Raw genomic sequence first — 20,542 nt, forward strand, 5'->3', positions numbered from 1 at the left:
AACTTGCCCTTTAAAAGGAGGTACACTTGGAGCAGCGATCATTCTGGAACGAGCACTGGCTGCGTGTGGACTTGAAATCCTGAATCAGTCAATAAATGCTGTGAAGCGACTTTGGCCTTTCACTTTGGTCCTCAGCCCACCCCTACGCTCATATTATAACGTAATTTGTTTACGAAACGTATCTCTATTCGACAATCATCTGTATTTCATTGCTAGCTCGTCTGTATTATGACTTATGGCCCATGCATTCGTTCCTTTTTACTTACATACATATGTATATGCCTACGATTTTAGTTGCACAAAAGTAGCAGTCTGAAATATAATCCCTTGGCTCTTTTTACATTATTGGAACTGCAACCAGCATGTGACGAGAATTTCCATTCAGCCACTAAGTGAACTGGGAAACACATCCTAAACAGCAATATATGGGACCCAAACCTTATACTGATATCTAAATTTACGCCCAATGTAGAGTTAATAGCTTTTTAATGACTCGGATAATATTTATTTTTGTCATTTCAATACACAAGGTAAAAAAGGTGTCATGAAAATTAACCAAGTTAACAATAAATTTAACAAAGATTGAGTAATTCACAAATTTGGTTAGTCAAATTGTGTGGAAGTAGATATCCACCTCATAAATGGTAGTAAGGAAATGATAAATTAAAATACAAAGCGTCATTCCGAAGCAGGCATAAAATCCTGAAATTACTCATTGTCGGGAAACCCCAAGTCGCACGCTATTTCCCAAAACCAGATTTATGCCGACTTATTTGCAATTGGGTGAATAAAAATGTATGATTAAATCAGCAATGTTTGAAAGCGGGATCGAAAATTAGAAATTCAGGAATATTGTAACTAGACTATATATGCTATTTTTGGAGTAAAACATACACTAAAAAAAAATGGAGGCTGATGCACAAATTCTGGTGGCTTATTCGGATTCAGTTGGCAAAAATACATGAGAATCGGAGCTCTTTCGGAAGCAAAACCGAAGATATGGTCGAAATGCACATATTATATATTTGTATAAGGCTATTTGTATCTTATCAAATATGTATACTATTTGGACATGTTAATAATTTTTAAACATGAAAGTTTAATGCAGATGGACGTTTGTGTATAATGACTTAATTTTGGTAAAAACTGGACAAAAAAAAACATTTTGGTAAAAACTGGACAAACTGGCATCGATTAACATACATTCATATATGTATGTAGGTATGTGCTGTTGTATAGTGTATATAGGAAATATTTTAATAGACTTCAAATAATGGGAAGACCGTTTAAATTTTGAAAAATATAAATAAATCAAAATTTAGAAAAATATTAATAAATCAAAATTTAGAAAAATATAAATAAATCAAAATTTAGAAAAATATAAATAAATCAAAATTTAGAAAAATATAAATAAATCAAAATTTTGAAAATAAAATAATTATCGCCTTAAATAGTTAAATATGATTTGCAATAGTTGATGAACTTATCACGTTTTCCAATAACCAAGAATCAATGTCGGGCAATATTATATCAAGCCGTTCCTTATTTGTCGCTATCTTGGACTGAGCTGCATCGACAGATTCCTTCTCATTTTTCGTGAAATCTCCTGTCTTGGCGAATTCATTAAACTGTAATGAATTCAAAATAAAATCATTTTTTTAAATAAACTACATAAAAAATTTAAAATTATTATCAATAATATACGTATGTACACACTTGATCCACATTCTCCTTGGTGACGACTCTATTTTTTATATAGTTTATTATGGTTACCGTATACTCAGGCATGCTGTAAAAGATATATGCAGGTTAAACTAGATATTTATATTAATACAATTTTAAAATAAAAATAAATATATTAAGATAAACATAATTACATCGATTTGGGTTACACGACAATTGGTGCAAGTCCAAAATGTTCAACGTCAAAATGTACCCGAAAATTAGTGCACTGACAAAATGTACCCGCGACAAAATGTACCCGCGACAAAATGTACCCGCGACAAAATGTTTAAGCGACAAAATGTTCAAAAATGTTCAAAATGTTCAACCGTATCCAATATTTTCTTATTTAAATTGAAAAAAAAAACTTTCTGAGCGTGTGAACTGCAGATTACATTGCATTAGTTTATATGGCAGGGCTTCTCAACCGTCTCCAAAATTTTCTTTATTTCAAATGAATAATTTACTTTTTATCGTACACATCGCGGGCGTTATTAAATTAGTAAAAATGACAGGGGTTCTCAACCGTATCCAATATTTACGTATTTAAATTGAAAAAAAAAACTTTCCGAGCGTATGAACTCCAGATTACATTGCATTAGTTTATATGGCAGGGCTTCTCAACCGTCTCCAAAATTTACTTTATTTCAAATGAATAATTTACTTTTTATCGTACACATCGCGGGCGTTATTAAATTAGTATAAATGTCAGGGGTTCTCAACCGTATCCAATATTTTCTTATTTAAATTGAAAAAAAAAACTTTCTGAGCGTATGAACTGCAGATTACATTGCATTAGTTTATATGGCAGGGCTTCTCAACCGTAATATAAAATCTTATAATGAAAATAAATAAATAAAAGCCAAAATTACAAATCTTTTCTTCATATGAAATAAGTTGTATTCAGTTGAAAACAAAACAAAAATCATTTAAACATAATATGAGCATACAAAATAGATAAAGAAAAAAGATCATCATTTGACATGTATTTTTAAAATCATTTTTAAATTTATTACTTAATTTTGTAATAATATTTATTTTAATAAATAAACAATATTCAATTAAAATAATACACCATTAATTGTAAGATTAAAAGTGATCTGCTCTCAAATAATGGAATCATCATAGTTCGAACTGTTGAAATGCACATGTCATTAAATTTAAAACATTAAAACACAAAATTTATCAATTTTCAGATTAAAACAATAATTGTTAAATTAAAAATTTTAAATACCTAACATCAGTGACAAATTTAGTTATAATATAATTGCTTATCAACAGCTACCGCTGCATAAAAAATATTGATGTCATTTAAAAAATTTGAGTATATTATGACTTAATTTATACATTCTTAAATAATAAGAAATAAATAAGCAAAAAGTTGTGCATTTGATGGAATATCGATAATAAGAGGAAGCTTTTATAAAAAAAAGATACAAAAAATGTACTAAAAGGAAATAAAAATATTGTATATAATATTAAAAAATCCATAATTAGTAAGATTAAAAAATGGTATGACAGTATTTAAATAATGTAGATACATACATACATATGTACATTAAAAGGAATTTAATATTTTTCATATTAAATAAGTTTAGTTTAGTTTTAAAATACAAGGATTTAAAATTAATAACTAAATATAATATACATAAGTATGTATGTGACTAGATATATAAACTAGAACCCTGTTCGCCCTTGACTTGACTGCTGCGAGAAAAATATCCTGTGTACGCACCTGAAAATGAATGTTATATATTATTTTATATACAAAATTTTAACGAAATAATATTTTAGAATAAAAGCTAACGTGTTTAAAAATTATACGATATTCCTCTTAGGTATGTCTCCAAACTTTGTCGATTAGCCCAATTGGCTGTGACGTTTTTTATCCTCTCTGCCAATTGTACGTATTTCGGCCGCTGTTGTCTTCCCATAACTCCGGAGTTTAGTTCTTCTACTAACTTCTCGGTCTCGGCTTGGAGACCTTGAAGGGCTTTCAAAAATTTCCAGAGGTTTGGAAATTGGGCTCCAATTGTATAGCCAACTTTCATATGGAAGCCTTCCACTTCGTTATCTGTTTTTCCATAATTATGTATTATTCGGTCTCGAACATTCCATATGTCTATGGAAGCTACCCGAGGTTCACGCCTTACATTCGCTATGATTTTCCCAATATAATTTACCTCAAAATAAATGAGGAAATCATCGACCTTTTGTTGGATTTCTCGCTCTTGTTCCAATAGCCAAGGGTTGAGAATTTGGAGGAGTTCCTCCCAGCTTTCGACTACATTTTCTGGAGGAACGAATGCTAAAGCCAACACCATTTTAAATTTAATTGCATTTTCCTGATTATCATAAAATTCCGTTAATCCCAATTCCTGGATTTTTCTATAGATACTTTGGGACAGATGGAAAAAGCAACCCGTTACTTGCGCATTTGGCCATTGGTTTTGAACGGCATTGATGGCTGCCCTCTCGAAATCCATCATTACCCTATTAGGTTCCCAATCTTGAATATACATTTTTAATTGACTAAAGAGTCTATTGTATGTGGTTCCACTTTTATCTGGAAGCAGACAAAATATTAAGGGAACCGCCTTCCCCGGCTTTTGGTCAGTGCCCTCCAGTCGCGTGCCATGTATAGAATATAGCTGCGTGAATAGTGGTGGAGCAGTTTTGAATGTACCGTCCATTAGTATGCTCTGGCAACTTTTTAAAAATTCTAAATTCTTTCTCGTTGTGAACATTAAAATTCTTTCTTCAGAACCAGAGCCTGAATCCCAAAATAAAAATTGCTCCGGTGTAGTTGTGCTACCTGTTATTTGATACTCTGTAGGTACATCTATGTCGCTCCTTGTTATTGGCAGAGGAAGTGGTACTTGTGCTTTATTCCTCTGCCTTTGTACATTTCTCTTCAAATGATTTATCGAAGGCAATCTTGCCTTGGCTACATCAGTCGCTGCCATTAACGATCTTTGCACTATGCTAGTGGTGGTGCTGGCACCGATAGCGTTCGATGCCGCTTGCTGCATAAAGCCTTGAATTTGGCGTATCTCACGCCTTAGCCTATCGGGCAAGTGGCTGTGCTCCTTAGTTTGCCGAAACTCGCGTCTGTTAGATTTTGTGATTGCACGTCCATTGCATATTTTTCGGTTTTCGCAAACCCAATACTCCGTTTCAGTATCTATACCCGATCGATGACGCGTGTAGCAGAATCCATCGCATATTAATAAAACTCCATTCTTTTGCGTCCTTTCAAATGTCATATCCTGCATCTGTATAAAGAAATAAATAAATTATATTATATAATAATTTTACTAACTAGAGAAATTATAATATAATTATTATTTCACTTTAAGGCCGATCGAGCCCATTTTTGGCAAATATCGCGCGCGCCTACGAGTTGCGCTATTTTATTATTTTTTCCCTCGTAGATAATCTACAATAATAACCAAGATTTTTGACAAAATGAAAAATAGATATCCTTCTTATTGTTTTTTTTTTAGGTTTTAAAAATGAATCTATAATTGAAATAATGAACGCTAAACATAACTTAAATTTATAAGTTTGGCTTTAGTTAAATTAGGCTTTACTGTGAAGCTATTTACGAGTTCGTCGATCTGTAACATCTCTCATAACAATAAAACAATAACAACAAAATATTTCTTAACAATAACAATAAAACTTGACTCTTTGTTGTTTTCGAGAAAGTTACAACCAACAGCCGCAATATTTCCGGGTAAGTTTAAGAAATAAATACTCATTTGAAACGACATATGCCATTCATAAATAAACAGACAAAGCTGTTTTTTGCGTAAAGGGCTGTAGTGCACACAATATTGACTGTGACTAATTACTACTTTTTATGTACGTACGTATCTTAGGGTTGCCATAATTGTCGGACCACCGAAGGGGACTTCCCCCCAAAAAAAAAAAAGCACTCATAGCTTTCATAGCTTTATACACTCGAAATTCATAGCTTTGTTATAAAAAATTGTGCAATCTTTTAAAACAATGCATCTGTACCAAATCTAAAATCAAACAATATAGATTAATAGGCGATTCAATTTAATAAAACAAAATAGAACCTTACCTTAACATTTTAATTCATACGTTCTTCTCTCGCCTTTACTCTTCTTTGAAATGGGCGACTTCATGTTTTCGTTTTTTGGAGCAGCTCTTTTTCCCCTTTTATATAATTATATAGTTCAATGCACGACATTTTATAATACATACACTTTTTTATAACACGCTTTTCACTGTGTCAATATAATGCGAATTGCGCTCATCTGTTCAGTGAGCTTTATGTAATTAATGAGAACACACGTTCAGCATTTTGCGGTGGGATGGTGAACAAGTATTGTTAACTTGATAACCTTATTAGAACTTTATAATACCAGAGAAATTATAAATTTATTACATAGATATATGTATATTTTTCTATAATAAATGTGATCGAGCTTATCAACTGTGAATAGCTAAAAATTATTATTCTAATGCTACAAACCGAAGTTGAAGAGGACATTGAAGAGATTTCGAACCCACCATTTGCCTATTGTCCTAGGGTTTTACGCAAAGAAAAAAATGCATTCAATAGCCTCTAACATGAGGGTAGTAAAATTTTATAACCCATTTGTCTTTTTACATATTTTCGTCCATTTGTGTAGACAATTCATCTGTCAATCATAGAACTAATTCAATGACATACGCTTAAAAACAAAATTATTCATTTGAAATAAAGAAAATTTTGGAGACGGTTGAGAAGCCCTGCCATATAAACTAATGCAATGTAATCTGGAGTTCATACGCTCGGAAAGTTTTTTTTTTCAATTTAAATACGTAAATATTGGATACGGCTGAGAACCCCTGTCATTTATACTAATTTAATAACGCCCGCGATGTGTACGATAAAAAGTAAATTATTCATTTGAAATAAAGTAAATTTTGGAGACGGTTGAGAAGCCCTGCCATATAAACTAATGCAATGTAATCTGCAGTTCATACGCTGGGAAAGTTTTTTTTTTCAATTTAAATTCGTAAATATTGGATACGGTTGAGAACCCCTGACATTTATACTAATTCAATGACATCTTAAAATTATATTCAATGAGTCACAATGACATTCGCTTAAAATGTAATTGTTCAATTTAAATAAGTATATGTTGGTACGGTTGAGAACACCTTTAATTTATAATAATTTAATAACATCCGCGATCTATACGATAAAAAGTACCATATACATCGATAAATATAATACAATAAAAAGTTACTTTTGCCATTAAAATAGGATAATTTAGGATTTTTGAACATTTTGAACATTTTTGAACATTTTTGAACATTTTGTCGCGGGTACATTTTGTCGCGGGTACATTTTGTCGCGGGTACATTTTGTCGCGGGTACATTTTGTCGCGGGTACATTTTGTCAGTGCACTAATTTTCGGGTACATTTTGTCGTTGAACATTTTGGCCTTGCACCAATTGTCGCGTCCCCCATCGATTTGATAGCGGTGAAGTTCGTCGTAATGAATTTTACAGCTTGATCAACACCCACATGTCCAGCATTAATTACAGATTTTACAACAATGTATCTGTGGTAATTGTAGAATAGTCCAGAATTGTTTGTAACAGTTAACATTAAGTAACTGAAAGATATAATAAAATTATTTTCAAATTTCGGGAATTCGTGCTTTTAATAAAAATCCATTTTATTATTTTTATGTGATCGAGTGATCGAAACGTGTTGTATAAGACTTACTCTTGAAGGATTGCTACATCCTCGGAACAGGCCAGATACCTGAGAATGGTTATCTTTTCAAAATTGGACGTTGCGTTGATGTACTTATTCCAGAAGAATTCCCACAAGTCCTTTGTGGCGTCGCGAAGTCCCGAACAATAAACAGAATCCTTCACATCAGGATCAATCTTCGTGTCTGAATATTAAAATGAATGAAATAAAGTAAATTTAACTAAAATGAATAAATTAAAAAATTAAAATAAACGTCAGATAAACTTACTAAAGTCGCGGGTTGAGCGAGCTCGGTGCGGACGTGTGTTTGTGTGTTGTTCCCGATAAGTATGTAGAATTTTGTGTTAAATTGGAGCTAAAGAGGAGGTGCTGGGATGAGTATGAAGCTCTTCTGGCGCCTCGCAAGTTAGTACATATTCAGAATCATTACCTATGCTTGATTTCATATTTTTTAAATGGAATTTAAATTTATAATATTTTCATATTTACATAATTACCCACATAATTTCGATCACATTTCTTTTGATAATAATTTACTATTAACGTCGATTGATTTATTAATGATAGTATTGATAATATTTAACGTTGAATTATTTCATATTTAATATTGAGTGAATGGTTTGATATTTAATGTTGAATTATTTCATAATTGATTATTTAATGTTGAGTGTTGAATTATTTCATAATTGATTATTTAATATTGAGTGTTGAATTATTTAATATTTAGTTTTGATAATTTAATATTTGATATTGGATACTTGTACTCAACGTTAACGTTATTGTTTGGTACTAATTTCATAAATATTATGATTGTGAATAAACTGTCTATATATGTAAATATATCATAAATGGAAACACACGTCCGTCCGCACGGAGTAATTAATAAGCTCAGAGCAGAGCTCCATGCAACCGCTCAGGTCCCCAAGTTGCAAATAGGGGAACGACTCTTGCAGTCAACTGCCATGGCGACATGGTGGTCCTGGACAAGGAGCGCTGAGATAAGAGTGGTGATGAGTGAATCCGTGGTAAGTTTCACTCTATAAAATGTCACACAACACTATGACGGTCTCAGGTCAGCGGCGAGTAAGTGCCGCCGCTTAACAAAAGCACAACCCGGTTTTCAAAGGTACCGTATCATCTTTGACAGAGAAGGAAACTCTATAATAAATCCCTGGTAGTGGGCAGCAGCTCTGCCAGTATAAGATGTCAAAACATTTACTGCGCTGTAGAAGGAAGTGGGAATCCACTGCAGTATTCTCCCAAGATAACTATGATGTACAAAAATAAAAGTGTGAAGAAGTCTGACTCTCCGGCTGACACCCGGCGCCTTCGAGGTTCCAGGTCTCACGGTGTGAAATTGGCTACTGGCCACATGCATGTGACTCACCAGGCATCATGTGGAAAATATGCGACTGGAGAAACTTTACGGAACAAATCCAAAATAGGTACTTGGAACGTTAGAGGACTCCTGAATCCTGGGAAAACACTGGTTGTTGAGAAAGAGATGTACACTCATGGGCTAGATATACTCGGAATCTCGGAAACGCACTGGAAGAACAACGGCCATTATAAAACTTCAAATGGAAATACGATATATTTTTCTGGTAACCAAGATTCGTCACATAGCGGTGTCGCGGTGATCTTAGCATCTAAATTAACCAGTGCACTAATTGGCTACAACCCCATAAGTGACAGACTTATACACTTAAAACTCAACACGCATCCGTATAAACTAAACATCCTTCAAATATATGCTCCTACTGCAGATGCCGAAGATATTAAAATAAATGCGTTCTATGCTTCACTACTCGATACATTGTCAAATATCTCAAACAAAGAAATGACCATCATTCTTGGTGATTTTAATGCCAAAGTCGGTAATAATAGCAACATTGATAACATAGTAGGTAAATATGGATTGGGTATTCAAAATGAGAGAGGAGAGAAACTTATAAGTTTCTGCATTGAAAATAAAATGTCCATTATGAATACTTGGTTTCAACATCATCCTAGGCGATTGTACACTTGGATATCTCCTGGGGATCGTCACCGCAACCAAATCGATTATGTATTAATAAATTCTAGATGGAAATCATCGATACATAACGTCAAAACATATCCAGGTGCAGATTGCGGATCGGACCATAACTTACTTGTTGCTAAATTTCGACTGAAATTGAAAATGATTAAAAGACATCAAAATAAAGCAATTAAACTCACCAATGATGATGTAATTAATTTTGGCAATGTAATCAGAGAAAAAGATGCAGAATTCCAAATAAATCCTAATGTAGATGTAGAAGAGTCTTGGAAAATTTTTAAAGATCTCATAATTCGGTATGCCAGAAAACATCAAACACCGCAAAATGAACATCGTAAGTCTTTTATCTCTGATTCAACTTGGGTTAAGATAAAAGAACGTAAAAGACTTAAACAAACTGGCATAACATCGACAGAATATCTTGAAAGGTATGCAATATTACATAAAGATATTCAAAGGAGTTGTAGGCGGGATAAAGCTAAATATATAAATGACATATGTGAGGAGATAGAAAAACACGCATTAAAGAATCAGGCAAGGGATATTTTTCACAAAGTAAAAATCGTCACTCAAAAATTTTCACCCAAAACTTGGACAATAGATGATCAATTTGGAAACACGCTTACAGATATTGATGTGATACTCAACCGATGGAAAGAATACTGTTCGGAATTGTACAGTGGTAGTTCGTCGACCTCAATTGTTTCCCTAATTGATGATGTCAGGGAGCCTGACATCTTGACATCTGAAGTTGTAAATGCCATAAAGAAACTGAAATGTAAAAAGTCTCCTGGCAGCGATGGTATACAAGCTGAACTTCTGAAAGAGCTTGGTGAAACTGCGATAAAGGCGCTATGTAATATGTGCAACAAGATCTGGGTAAACGGAGTATGGCCGAAAGATTGGGTCAATTCAATATTCATTCCCTTACACAAGAAAGGATCTACAAAAAAATGCGAGAATTACAGGACCTTAGCCTTAATATCGCACTCTAGTAAAGTATTGCTGTATATAATTAAAGATCGTTTGAGCAGTTACCTTGGATGGCAAATACCGAACGAACAAGCAGGGTTTGTAAAAGGCAAAGGGACGAGGGAACAAATACTGAATATACGTCAACTCATTGAAAAATGTCGGGAGTTTCAAACTCCAGCCGTTCTTTGTTTTATAGACTATAAAAAAGCTTTTGACTTTGTGAACTGGGACTATCTGTGGAAAGTTCTACTGGACATGGGAGTCCCCATGCATCTTGTAAAGATAATACATAACTTGTATAATGATAACAATGCAGTAGTTCGAATCAATTCGCTAAACTCGACAAATTTTCGAGTACAACGTGGAGTAAGGCAAGGGTGTATATTATCTCCAGACCTATTTAATATATATGGAGAGTATATAATGCGTAGAGCACTGGATGGTTGGAAGGGTGGAGTGTCCATTGGTGGAAAAAAACTATCCAATCTTCGGTATGCGGATGACACAACGCTCATAGCTAATAATCATGAAGAAATGGCCGAACTGATCCGTCGTGTTGAGACAGAGAGTAATGTGCTTGGCCTCCAGATAAACCGCCCCAAAACAAAAATTATGATAATTGACCGTCACCAACAGCTGCAAAACAACAACTCAGCTTTAAACGGTATAGATGTGGTTGATAATTTTGTCTATCTGGGGTCACTCATATCTAACAACGGCGGCAGCGAATTGGAAATACGGCGCCGGATTACATTAGCAAAATCGGCAATGTCACAACTAACGAAGATTTGGAAGAATAGAGCCATTACAACTGCTGTCAAAATCCGTCTCGTGAAGAGTCTCGTTTTTTCTGTCTGCCTTTATGGTGTCGAGACGTGGACCATGAAGGCGGCGGATAGACGGAGAATCGATGCCTTTGAGATGTGGTCCTGGAGACGGCTACTGCGCGTGCCTTGGACCGACAAACGCACGAATGTGTCTATTCTTGAAGAATTGAAAATCAAGGATAGATTGTCAACAATATGCCTGAAACGTATATTGCAGTTCTTCGGCCACATTGCACGAAGAGGTGAGGAGAGCCTGGAGCGGTTGGTTGTGGTTGGTAGCGTCGAAGGCAGAAGAGCCAGAGGCAGATCCCCCGCACGCTGGACTGACCAAGTATCTGCAGCGACGGGCGCTTCCACGGTAGCAAGTCTTCGCCTGGCCGAATTTAGAACTGAATGGAGGCAGCTGGTTGACCGCACATCATAGTCACGATCCTCAGTGATGAGGGAACCGACAGCAATATAAACTTACTATAATTTTGGGTTAAAAGTTCAAGTTTCTTGTTAGAATTTTTCCTGCAGTCGTTATTTCCTCCATTACAAGCAATGTTCAAAATAACATTTCTTTTCATTCTTGTGATATAATCGTCATTTGGTTTCGGTTCAAAACCTATGCTTTGGTAAACTTTATCGGTGATTTGAAGTAAAAATTCCTAAAAGTTATTAATAAATGACATTGTTTTCTAGTGAAATATATTATATATATATATATATATATATATATATATATATATATATATATATATATATATATATATATATATATATATATATATATATATATATATATAAATATATATATATATATATATATATATATATATATATATATATATATATATATATATATATATATATATATATATATATATATATATATATAAATATATATATATATATACATATATATATATATATATATATATATATATATATATATATATATATATATATATATATATATATATATATATATATATATATATATATATATATATATATATATATATATATATATATATATATATATATATATATATATATATATATATATATATATGTATGTACTTTATGTATATTATATATATGTGTATGTACATTAATTAGATGGAAGCAAAAAACTCGAAATTTGGATTTCCATCGATGGACCTAATTAAAAAACTTGCGTCCAACTTCCTTATACATATTTCACAAAATATGAAATTACGAAATAAGTTCTCAACGACTTTAATTTTCAAAATAATAATGGTGACATGAAAAAATGACGAAAAAAACGCTTCCCCAATACGAACACTCATTGCGAGCGCGTTTTGTATGGGGGATTTTCAGGCGAAATGGCGAATTTGAACTGTTAATCAGCCAAAAACAATTAAATTCAATTAATATCGTGCGTTTATTTTTTGAAATACCAAAGAAATATTAACCATTCTCGAAAAAATGTATGAAAAAAGCCTACTTTTCGAAATTTTTGTACATATAAATGGATTGATTTAGATACACTGGACATTGTTTAAAGTCAATTAAATTTTTAATTTATGATTTTATGATTTCCACTAGGTCCATCGATGCAAATTCGCAATTTTTGCTCCAGCCTAATGTATGTTAAATACCCGATATTTATTGAAATTAGTGGCAGCTGGCATCATCAAGCTTAACTGGTTTATTCCAGGCAAGACAGTCAACCAAGGAATGTAGTCGGTTTCTTCTTTTAAGTGGAACAACAAATCATATACTGTGGTATAATTCTATATAAAAAACAGCGTCATAGCATTAATAAATAACCAAATTCATGTTGCTTTATTTTCAAAAACTGAAAAACAAACCAGTCGTAATGTTCTCGCCAATTCTAAAGAATCGTCAATTAATTGAGCTCTATTTAAAAGATGAATACTACTGAGGATAGCTTTCAAAGCTTCCGTCAAAAGTTTCCAATTCTTTTCGTCGTACATCACACGATAGTAACCTACATACATATGTAATACGTGATAACAATGAAATTTAGATAAAATGAGATAAAAAGAAAACGAATTAAAGAAATATACCAGTTTTTTGCTTGTTTAGTATAAACCAACTATCTTCATCTAACTCTAAGGGTATATTGAGAACGGAATCGTTCGGGCTGAACCATCTTTGCACTAACGTATTTTGAAAATCACCCCCCTTAGATGTGACCCAAGTAATTGGAATCCACCATTTTTCGGAAGACGTCATATTTGTTTGATAAAACCGCGTCTGATAAAATTGCATGATTTTCCAATTCATTTATATATTAAAATGTACATCTATACTAAAACATATGTATTTAATCAAACTTGTTTCAGGTTTATGGATCCATTGTCGCCTCCTGTGGCCGTGACCAAAGGATATCCAGGTTGAGTTGACCAAATTCCAAAAATGTCTGTAACTGTTAAATCATCTGGTAGTATGTGTTTTCCATCGGTAGCTGCTTGAAGACCGTCGAATAGTTTCTGTGGCTCTGCGAGACCTAGGGGACTAAATTCAAGATACACATGATATTAATGCTTTTTGATTTAGAATTAATGTTATATTGTATATATTTATAGAAACTTACATAGATTTCAAATAATTTTGGAGACCTTGTCTAAAAATTGCCGTTCCTAAGATATGTTCCATCATTCTAATCACACTGCCAGCTAAAATACATAATTTTCAAATGAAAAATATAATTAAAATTGCTTAGAAATACATGGTTAATTTGGGATTTAAATAATTTGGAATTTAATTTTAATTTGGAATTTAATTTTAAAATGGAATTTTAAAAACTCACATTTTCCATACGCTATTGTGTTTGGATTTTTGATTATTTCTTGTGGGGAGGCGACAGAAGATGTCATTGGGTTACTAGATTTTTCAGAATCTTCTTTCATGGCCTTACGAAGTACTTCAACGTATTGGTCCATTGTTCGCCATTCTGGTGCAACCTTTTTTAAGGTATAAAAAAATAATTTTTACATACTTGTATTAAAATTATTTTTAGTTAATATTTAAAATCAACTATACTTCTTGGGTAATGTAATTAGCAAAATAAGTGGCAAATCCTTCACTTAACCACAAATAATCCCACCATGATGGACTGACTTCATTTCCAAACCACATGTGGCTAATTTCGTGAGACATAATTGTAGCGATGAACTGCTTATCACTCGTAGATGTAACTCCAGGAATATCTAGCAAACGTTGCTCTCTATAGTGCAAATGATATATTAATTCATCAAATATAAACAATCGAAAGCATTTTATGAAGTAAAAATAAATTCATACCTATATGTGATTAGACCCCAATTCTCCATAGCACCTGCTGCAAAGTCCGGAATGGCGATGTTGTCTAGCTTTTTGAGGGCATATGTGATGTTGGTATATTTTTCCATACAGCTGATACTCTTCTCGCCGAAATCCAGAGCGAAATCTATATAAGGTTCGGTGTTGGGTTTGCTAAATATTCTGAACTTCTTCGGGAACACTTGAGACGGTCGATCAAGATTGGATTTGTAGATAAAGTCAGATATTATGAAAGCATTCAAGTAAGAAGACATTCGAACGGTCGGTTCAAATGCGAACAAACTGAAGCCCCCTTGCATTGGAGCTCTGAAAGCATTTAGTATGGTTTGAAACAAAGATATGAACGCTGTTTTATATTTTCACCGATAGGTGGTTTGAAATTAAATTGTTTGCAAAAATTCGGTGATATGCAGGGCCGGCCAGAGACATTTGCAGCGTTTGCAACGCACTGGGCCCCACGCTTCCCTGGGGCCCTATTCACGATTCCGCCAACGGCGTATTTGAAATCATCTATTTCGTGACTCCTTGTAACTTGTAGTGATTTATGGATATAGCCATTTTTAACTTCATGACACAGTGCAAAAAATAATGAATTCTGAATAGGGAGCATAGGCTTATGGTTAAAATTGGGACTGATCGACTAGCTGATAAATAAAGACGTGGATATAGTTTTTTCCAGGAAGGATAGATTATATAGGCTATTGTAAATCCTTTTCAGTAAATTTAAATATTTTTTAAAACTCCATCATACATCACGAAACTAAAAAATATACTGTTTTGCCCACATTTTACATTTAAAATTTTTAAACGCGCTGGTAATGAATTACGATAAGGCTCAGTGTGGTATATAGCATTTTATGTTCTGATTACTTTTTTCCTTATTTGTATTACATTAATATAATATTTTAATGCATATTATAATTGCAGTTGTTACTTTGTTGCCGTCGATGATTGGTAAAAAAAATATTTTACAAAACAACGACAACTCCAGTATCGCTTTCGACGAGAGAAACAATTGAAGAACAAAAAAACCGTTTGATGTACCGCCGATACAACGAATTATCGACGAACGAACGATTATCCATACTATTACATGATATACTCTCAGTAGCGGTGATTTATGTGGAAGTAAAAATAATAATTCTTTGATTTTTTTTTGATCTTAGTGTGTATCTTCGTAAGTCAAAACATGTTAAGTCGAGGACTACCTGTATGTGATTGTTGATGATATAATTTTAGTTCAATCTCGAAAATTTATTGAAATTGTGTATGTTCTGTTTTAACTTTCAATATTTAATTTTAATTTTAATATAATGATTATAATTTTATTTTGATATTTGAATTCAATTTTAATATAGCAATAATAGTTTCAATTTTGACATTTAATTTCAATTTTTATTTCGATATTTTGTACGCTACTGGTTTTAAAAGTTGGCCTGTGGGCCGTTCGTTGGCTTGGTGCGTACGCACCATAATACTACTATTTTTTCTATAATTCATAATATCCATTAACACGTTTTGGAATTCTAAAGCGTTTGTAAAAAAATCGAACCACTAATATGTATATAAATACCGCGTTTCTCACTCCGATCTCAAATGCTCTTCTACACGTCCACGCTACAATTCTTCTGATTCAAAATTTTAAAATTTGAATGATAAATTTTGTAATGTAGATTTTGTAATTTCTTTCAAAAATTACTTACAATGTTTTTGTATTTATTTGATCTGTGTTGCTTATGGTGTAATATCCTGGAGGAGTGTATACATTAGTCTGGAAAACAGCTTTTAACCCATTTAAACCCAGAGCTCGCGTGAAAACACATGTCCCATGTGCCCAGGACTATTTTTTCGTTTATTTTCCAAAATCTTTGAGTTATTTCATGGGAAATATTTTTTATAGGATAGGGATGGGTAATTAATTGATTTTTCAACATTTTTAATTTTTTTCAAGGTGGTGTCGTGAATGACCTTTGGGGCTAATGAAACATGTTTTTTAAAATAAAACAAAAATCACAATGGAGTCACATAATCAGTTGTAATACTTTCTCACTGGTTATTTGTAATTTTATTGTTAAGAAATTTATAAAATTAATTTTAAAAATAACAAACACGCATCTTTTCGATAAAATGATATTTTCAAATCGCATAACATAACACACGTAGGTACATATATTGTGACATATACACATCGTCAACAAAAAAAAGGGTGCACCCTTTTAAAAGAAGAAATGTCATAAACGAGATTTTGGGTTCAAAAGTCGTAAAAACAAAATACATGAAGACAAAATAATTAATTATTATGATACGGTACAAAACATTTGTCATGCAATGGAATTTCACAGTTATCACAAGCGGAAAACGTTTTATTTTTACAGTGTCCACAATTTCTCCTTTTCTGTTTGACCAATATCAAATGTCTTCCAACTTCCTTTTGATTTTGATTAACTTTGCCGGGTCTGAATGGGACCAATTGTTTTCGTTTTTGACCATAACACTTGCACAACGTCTCTGTTACCTGTCTGATAAATCCTAATTTATCAAATTTACAACCAAAACTTTTGCTTAGAATCCAAGCGTTATTCACAGCTACATCGATGTTCCAAAACAGAATAGGCATGTACCATTTTTTCCCTCTAATACTTATGTTATAGTTAGAAATATGGTTATCCATTTGATCAACCCCATCCATATATTTATTATACATATTTATACTAAATGGTTGATTGATTTCCACCCTACTTTTTTCTTTAACCGAATATCAGTTTCCAGGGGTGGTAATATGTATGTATGTGGAATCCGGAAGTTGAGACTCGTCCCAATTATCAATTTCTTCCCGTATCTCTGCAGTAGTAAAATTGCATTCTCTGGAAAAAAATATGTGTCATTATCCCAAGGAGTCATATACGACTCCATCGACTTTTGATTTTTTTTTTCAGGAATATGAGATATATAAACGCAATTTCTCTTATGCATATTATTCAATAAGTCCTACTGTATTAGAAACATAAAGATAAATAAAAAATATGTAAAAATAAAAAACTTACGTATGTTTTCTCTTCGACATACCTGCAAGTCGAAAAGCGCTCGATGTTATTCCCTCAAAACTCCAAAAGGAACCGATTTAATTTCGTGTGACTTTCTTAAAATTCATCACCAACATCTAACCAAGCGTAATGAAAGGTTTTACGGCCGGCCTGAGTGATCCCTTTATTTTACGACGCAAAATTGTAAAATGCCGTGAATGACCGCGCTGGCATACATCGTGTAAGTTCATAACTGACCGCGTGGGTTCAAATGGGTTAATCCTGGCTCATCGTAGCAGGGAAAACCGCTCCTGGCATATATCGGTTCAAATTGTGTTGTTGCTAAGCGTCTAGAAAATCAAGCTCAAATGTAAAATTACAAAAAAAAAATCTGTTCGCTTAAATCTATCAGTGTATGGCAGAGAGACAACTTCTTTCAAAACGGATTAAATGATAGCATTCAAGTCAAAAAGGTTAAATGACAAATGTACAATATTTAGCAAAGCATCGTGCTTTTCTCAAACCTTTTAGTATTGTTGGCGTCCGTGTAAGAACTCAAGTATACTCCATACAAATCGTTTCTGTACATACCCACATAGTTTATATTGATAACGTAAACTTGGTTGACGCTCAAGTTTTGAGTTAAATGAATGGTCAAGAAGTACGTGTCATCCGTAGCTGATATATGACGATCGTATAAGTTGACGTTTGATTCCTTGGCCATGACAGTTATGCTATTTATGACCGTCACATTTGAATGAAGTACTATTTTATTGACTGGGGTATTAGTCGTCATATCGATGGCGACTTCGCCAGTGAATGCTTTATTCGGGTCGTTGGGATCAATTCTTAAAATTATGGTGTAATATGAAGGTATGGTTGGTCCAGGAAGTCGGTATTTGGCGTAATCAGCTCTTTGCTTTGGGAGTTTTTCTAGATCGGCTTTTGACTCTTGAAAAGGCCGTAAATCATTGGATGCTGTTACCATAGTAGCCATAGTCAATATGAAAAGTGCTATCGACGTCATATCTGCAAATTTACATTATATATATAAAGACGGTAATCTGTGTGTGTGTGTGTGTCCTAACGCTAGCCGAAGATAATGATGAATCAATAAAAAGGCTAAACTTTGTATAGATTCTCATTCAGAGGCGAACCGGTGAACCCTCACACGAAAACAAATATCCTCTTATAGTTATACCTGAGTTCGGAGACTTAGCCGTGAAACCATCGTGGAATATTCAAATAGTCCTTTTTTTAATCATTAATTGAAATGTTTCGGCCCTTCCATATAAAAATACGTATTTATAATAATTTTATTTAGCGAGGTTTTGTACAATTTTTTTTTTTCATATTAAACAATAATTTTTTTAAATTAAAATTAATTATATTTTAACGATATTCTAAAATAAAATGAATTTCGAAGTATACCCGCCCGGGTTTCGAAAACGTGATGTCTAGGTCTAGATGCTAACGCTCTAACAGCAAACCCGGTCTCTGTGACGGGCCGGAATGTGAGATTACCGAAAACCCAAATATCGGAAGGCAAAGATCGAAAATCGAAAGATCTTAAGTCGAAAGATCAAAAAAAAGGGTTCATGGTAAACGGTACATACTCACGTACATACTCACTTAATATGCGCGAGCAGGATACAACAGGAACAAGAGGAACAGGCTTTTCCTCCCGTATTCTGCGCGCGCACATTAATACGGGAGGAAAAGCCTGTTCCTCTTGTTCCTGTTGTATCCTGCTCGCGCAAATTAAGTGAGTATGTACGAGAGAATGTACCGTTTACCATCCACCCTTTTTTTATCTTTCGACTTAAGATCTTTCGATTTTCGATCTTTGCCTTCCGATATTTGCGTTTTCGGTAATTTCACATTCCGGCCCATGAGGTAGACCCCAGCGAACCACAGCCGCTCTCAGAGTTATAAATGACACATTGTATAATGTAACCAGATTTTTCGACTATATATATTCAAGGTTGCGAGGTCAATGACCGAAGTTTGTTTATAATTGATTTCGTTTATAACACGACCAAATATTTACGTTACCCTCTTGACTAAAACCATTTTCACGAATGTGTTCATATAAGAGTAAGTATGTATATATAATTTTATTTAGCAAGGTTTTTAACTTTTTGTTATATTAAATTATTTAAAATATAATTAATTTAATATTTATATTAAATGAGTTATATTTTAACGATATTTGAAAAAAAGAGGATAGCGCATCGAACACAACCTGTTTCTGTATAACACAAAACTTTATTTTAATTCGTGTATCAAATCCTTTCCGAAACCACCCGTTGAATTCAACGGGCCCAAAACTACTATTATAATAATTATAATATATACATTATAGTCTTTGATAAGATTAATAATCACATGATTAATATTTTACAGAAAATGAGAAGTCAAGTTTAATAAAATCAATTAACTCACCCCCCAATATGTAGCTCATTTATATTTTTACTGTATTATTTGTACAAATACTTCGTTGAATAATTTTCGACAACTAAGGATGATTGTGAATTCTCGCTTCTTATAAAGATAAGCTTATTTTTATTTTTCACATTGTAGAGGAAACGAATGGCGGTGATTTGTAATGACAAGACTATGTGTCGTAAATTACTATATTTTATGGAAGTTAAAATGCATTAGTTTATCTTAATTCGCTTTTAATTATTTTGTGAATAATATATTTCATAGTAAATCTTCCATCGACGAACAAATTTATTGCAGACTACATGTATGTATGTACATACATTTTTAAGAAACCTTTATTCCATTTTTTATTGCTATGAAAAAATTCAACGACTAAAATTAGATTACGCTAAAAGTTAAATTAAATATGTTTAACCTCAAATTCTGATTATTATATAAATAAAAAAAGAGCCGCGTAAAAAT

General features: G+C 32.9%; 1 protein-coding gene across 1 annotated transcript; it reads right to left on the minus strand.

The window, feature by feature from the left end:
* Positions 1-678: 678 nt before the first annotated feature.
* On the minus strand, positions 679-18,659 carry LOC143919214 (aminopeptidase N-like). The gene is made up of 22 exons (XM_077441426.1): positions 18,157-18,659; positions 17,911-17,982; positions 17,664-17,697; positions 16,313-16,419; positions 14,592-14,915; positions 14,331-14,514; positions 14,098-14,251; positions 13,882-13,963; positions 13,622-13,802; positions 13,352-13,541; positions 13,133-13,272; positions 12,920-13,054; positions 11,782-11,962; positions 7,479-7,653; positions 7,199-7,365; positions 5,749-5,753; positions 3,575-4,997; positions 3,407-3,457; positions 2,796-2,856; positions 1,717-1,789; positions 1,491-1,628; positions 679-702 (listed from the first exon to the last, which is right to left on the minus strand). Exons 1-22 carry the CDS (start codon positions 18,657-18,659, stop codon positions 679-681), a joined length of 4,404 nt encoding a protein of 1,467 aa, XP_077297552.1.
* Positions 18,660-20,542: the final 1,883 nt, after the last annotated feature.

This window comes from Arctopsyche grandis, chromosome 11 (genome assembly GCF_051622035.1).
Source record: "Arctopsyche grandis isolate Sample6627 chromosome 11, ASM5162203v2, whole genome shotgun sequence".
NCBI classification, from domain to species: domain Eukaryota; kingdom Metazoa; phylum Arthropoda; class Insecta; order Trichoptera; family Hydropsychidae; genus Arctopsyche; species Arctopsyche grandis.

Bases quoted from the DNA above. Each gene is read 5' to 3' on its own strand.
- LOC143919214 (XM_077441426.1), bottom strand. From the start codon at position 18,659: ATGACGTCGATAGCACTTTTCATATTGACTATGGCTACTATGGTAACA. The intron at 14,252-14,330 runs GTATAGTTGATT...ACCTTAAAAAAG, and splicing joins CTAATTACATTACCCAAGAA to GTTGCACCAGAATGGCGAAC. The intron at 3,458-3,574 runs GTTTGGAGACAT...ATTCATTTTCAG, and splicing joins CAATTGGGCTAATCGACAAA to GTGCGTACACAGGATATTTT.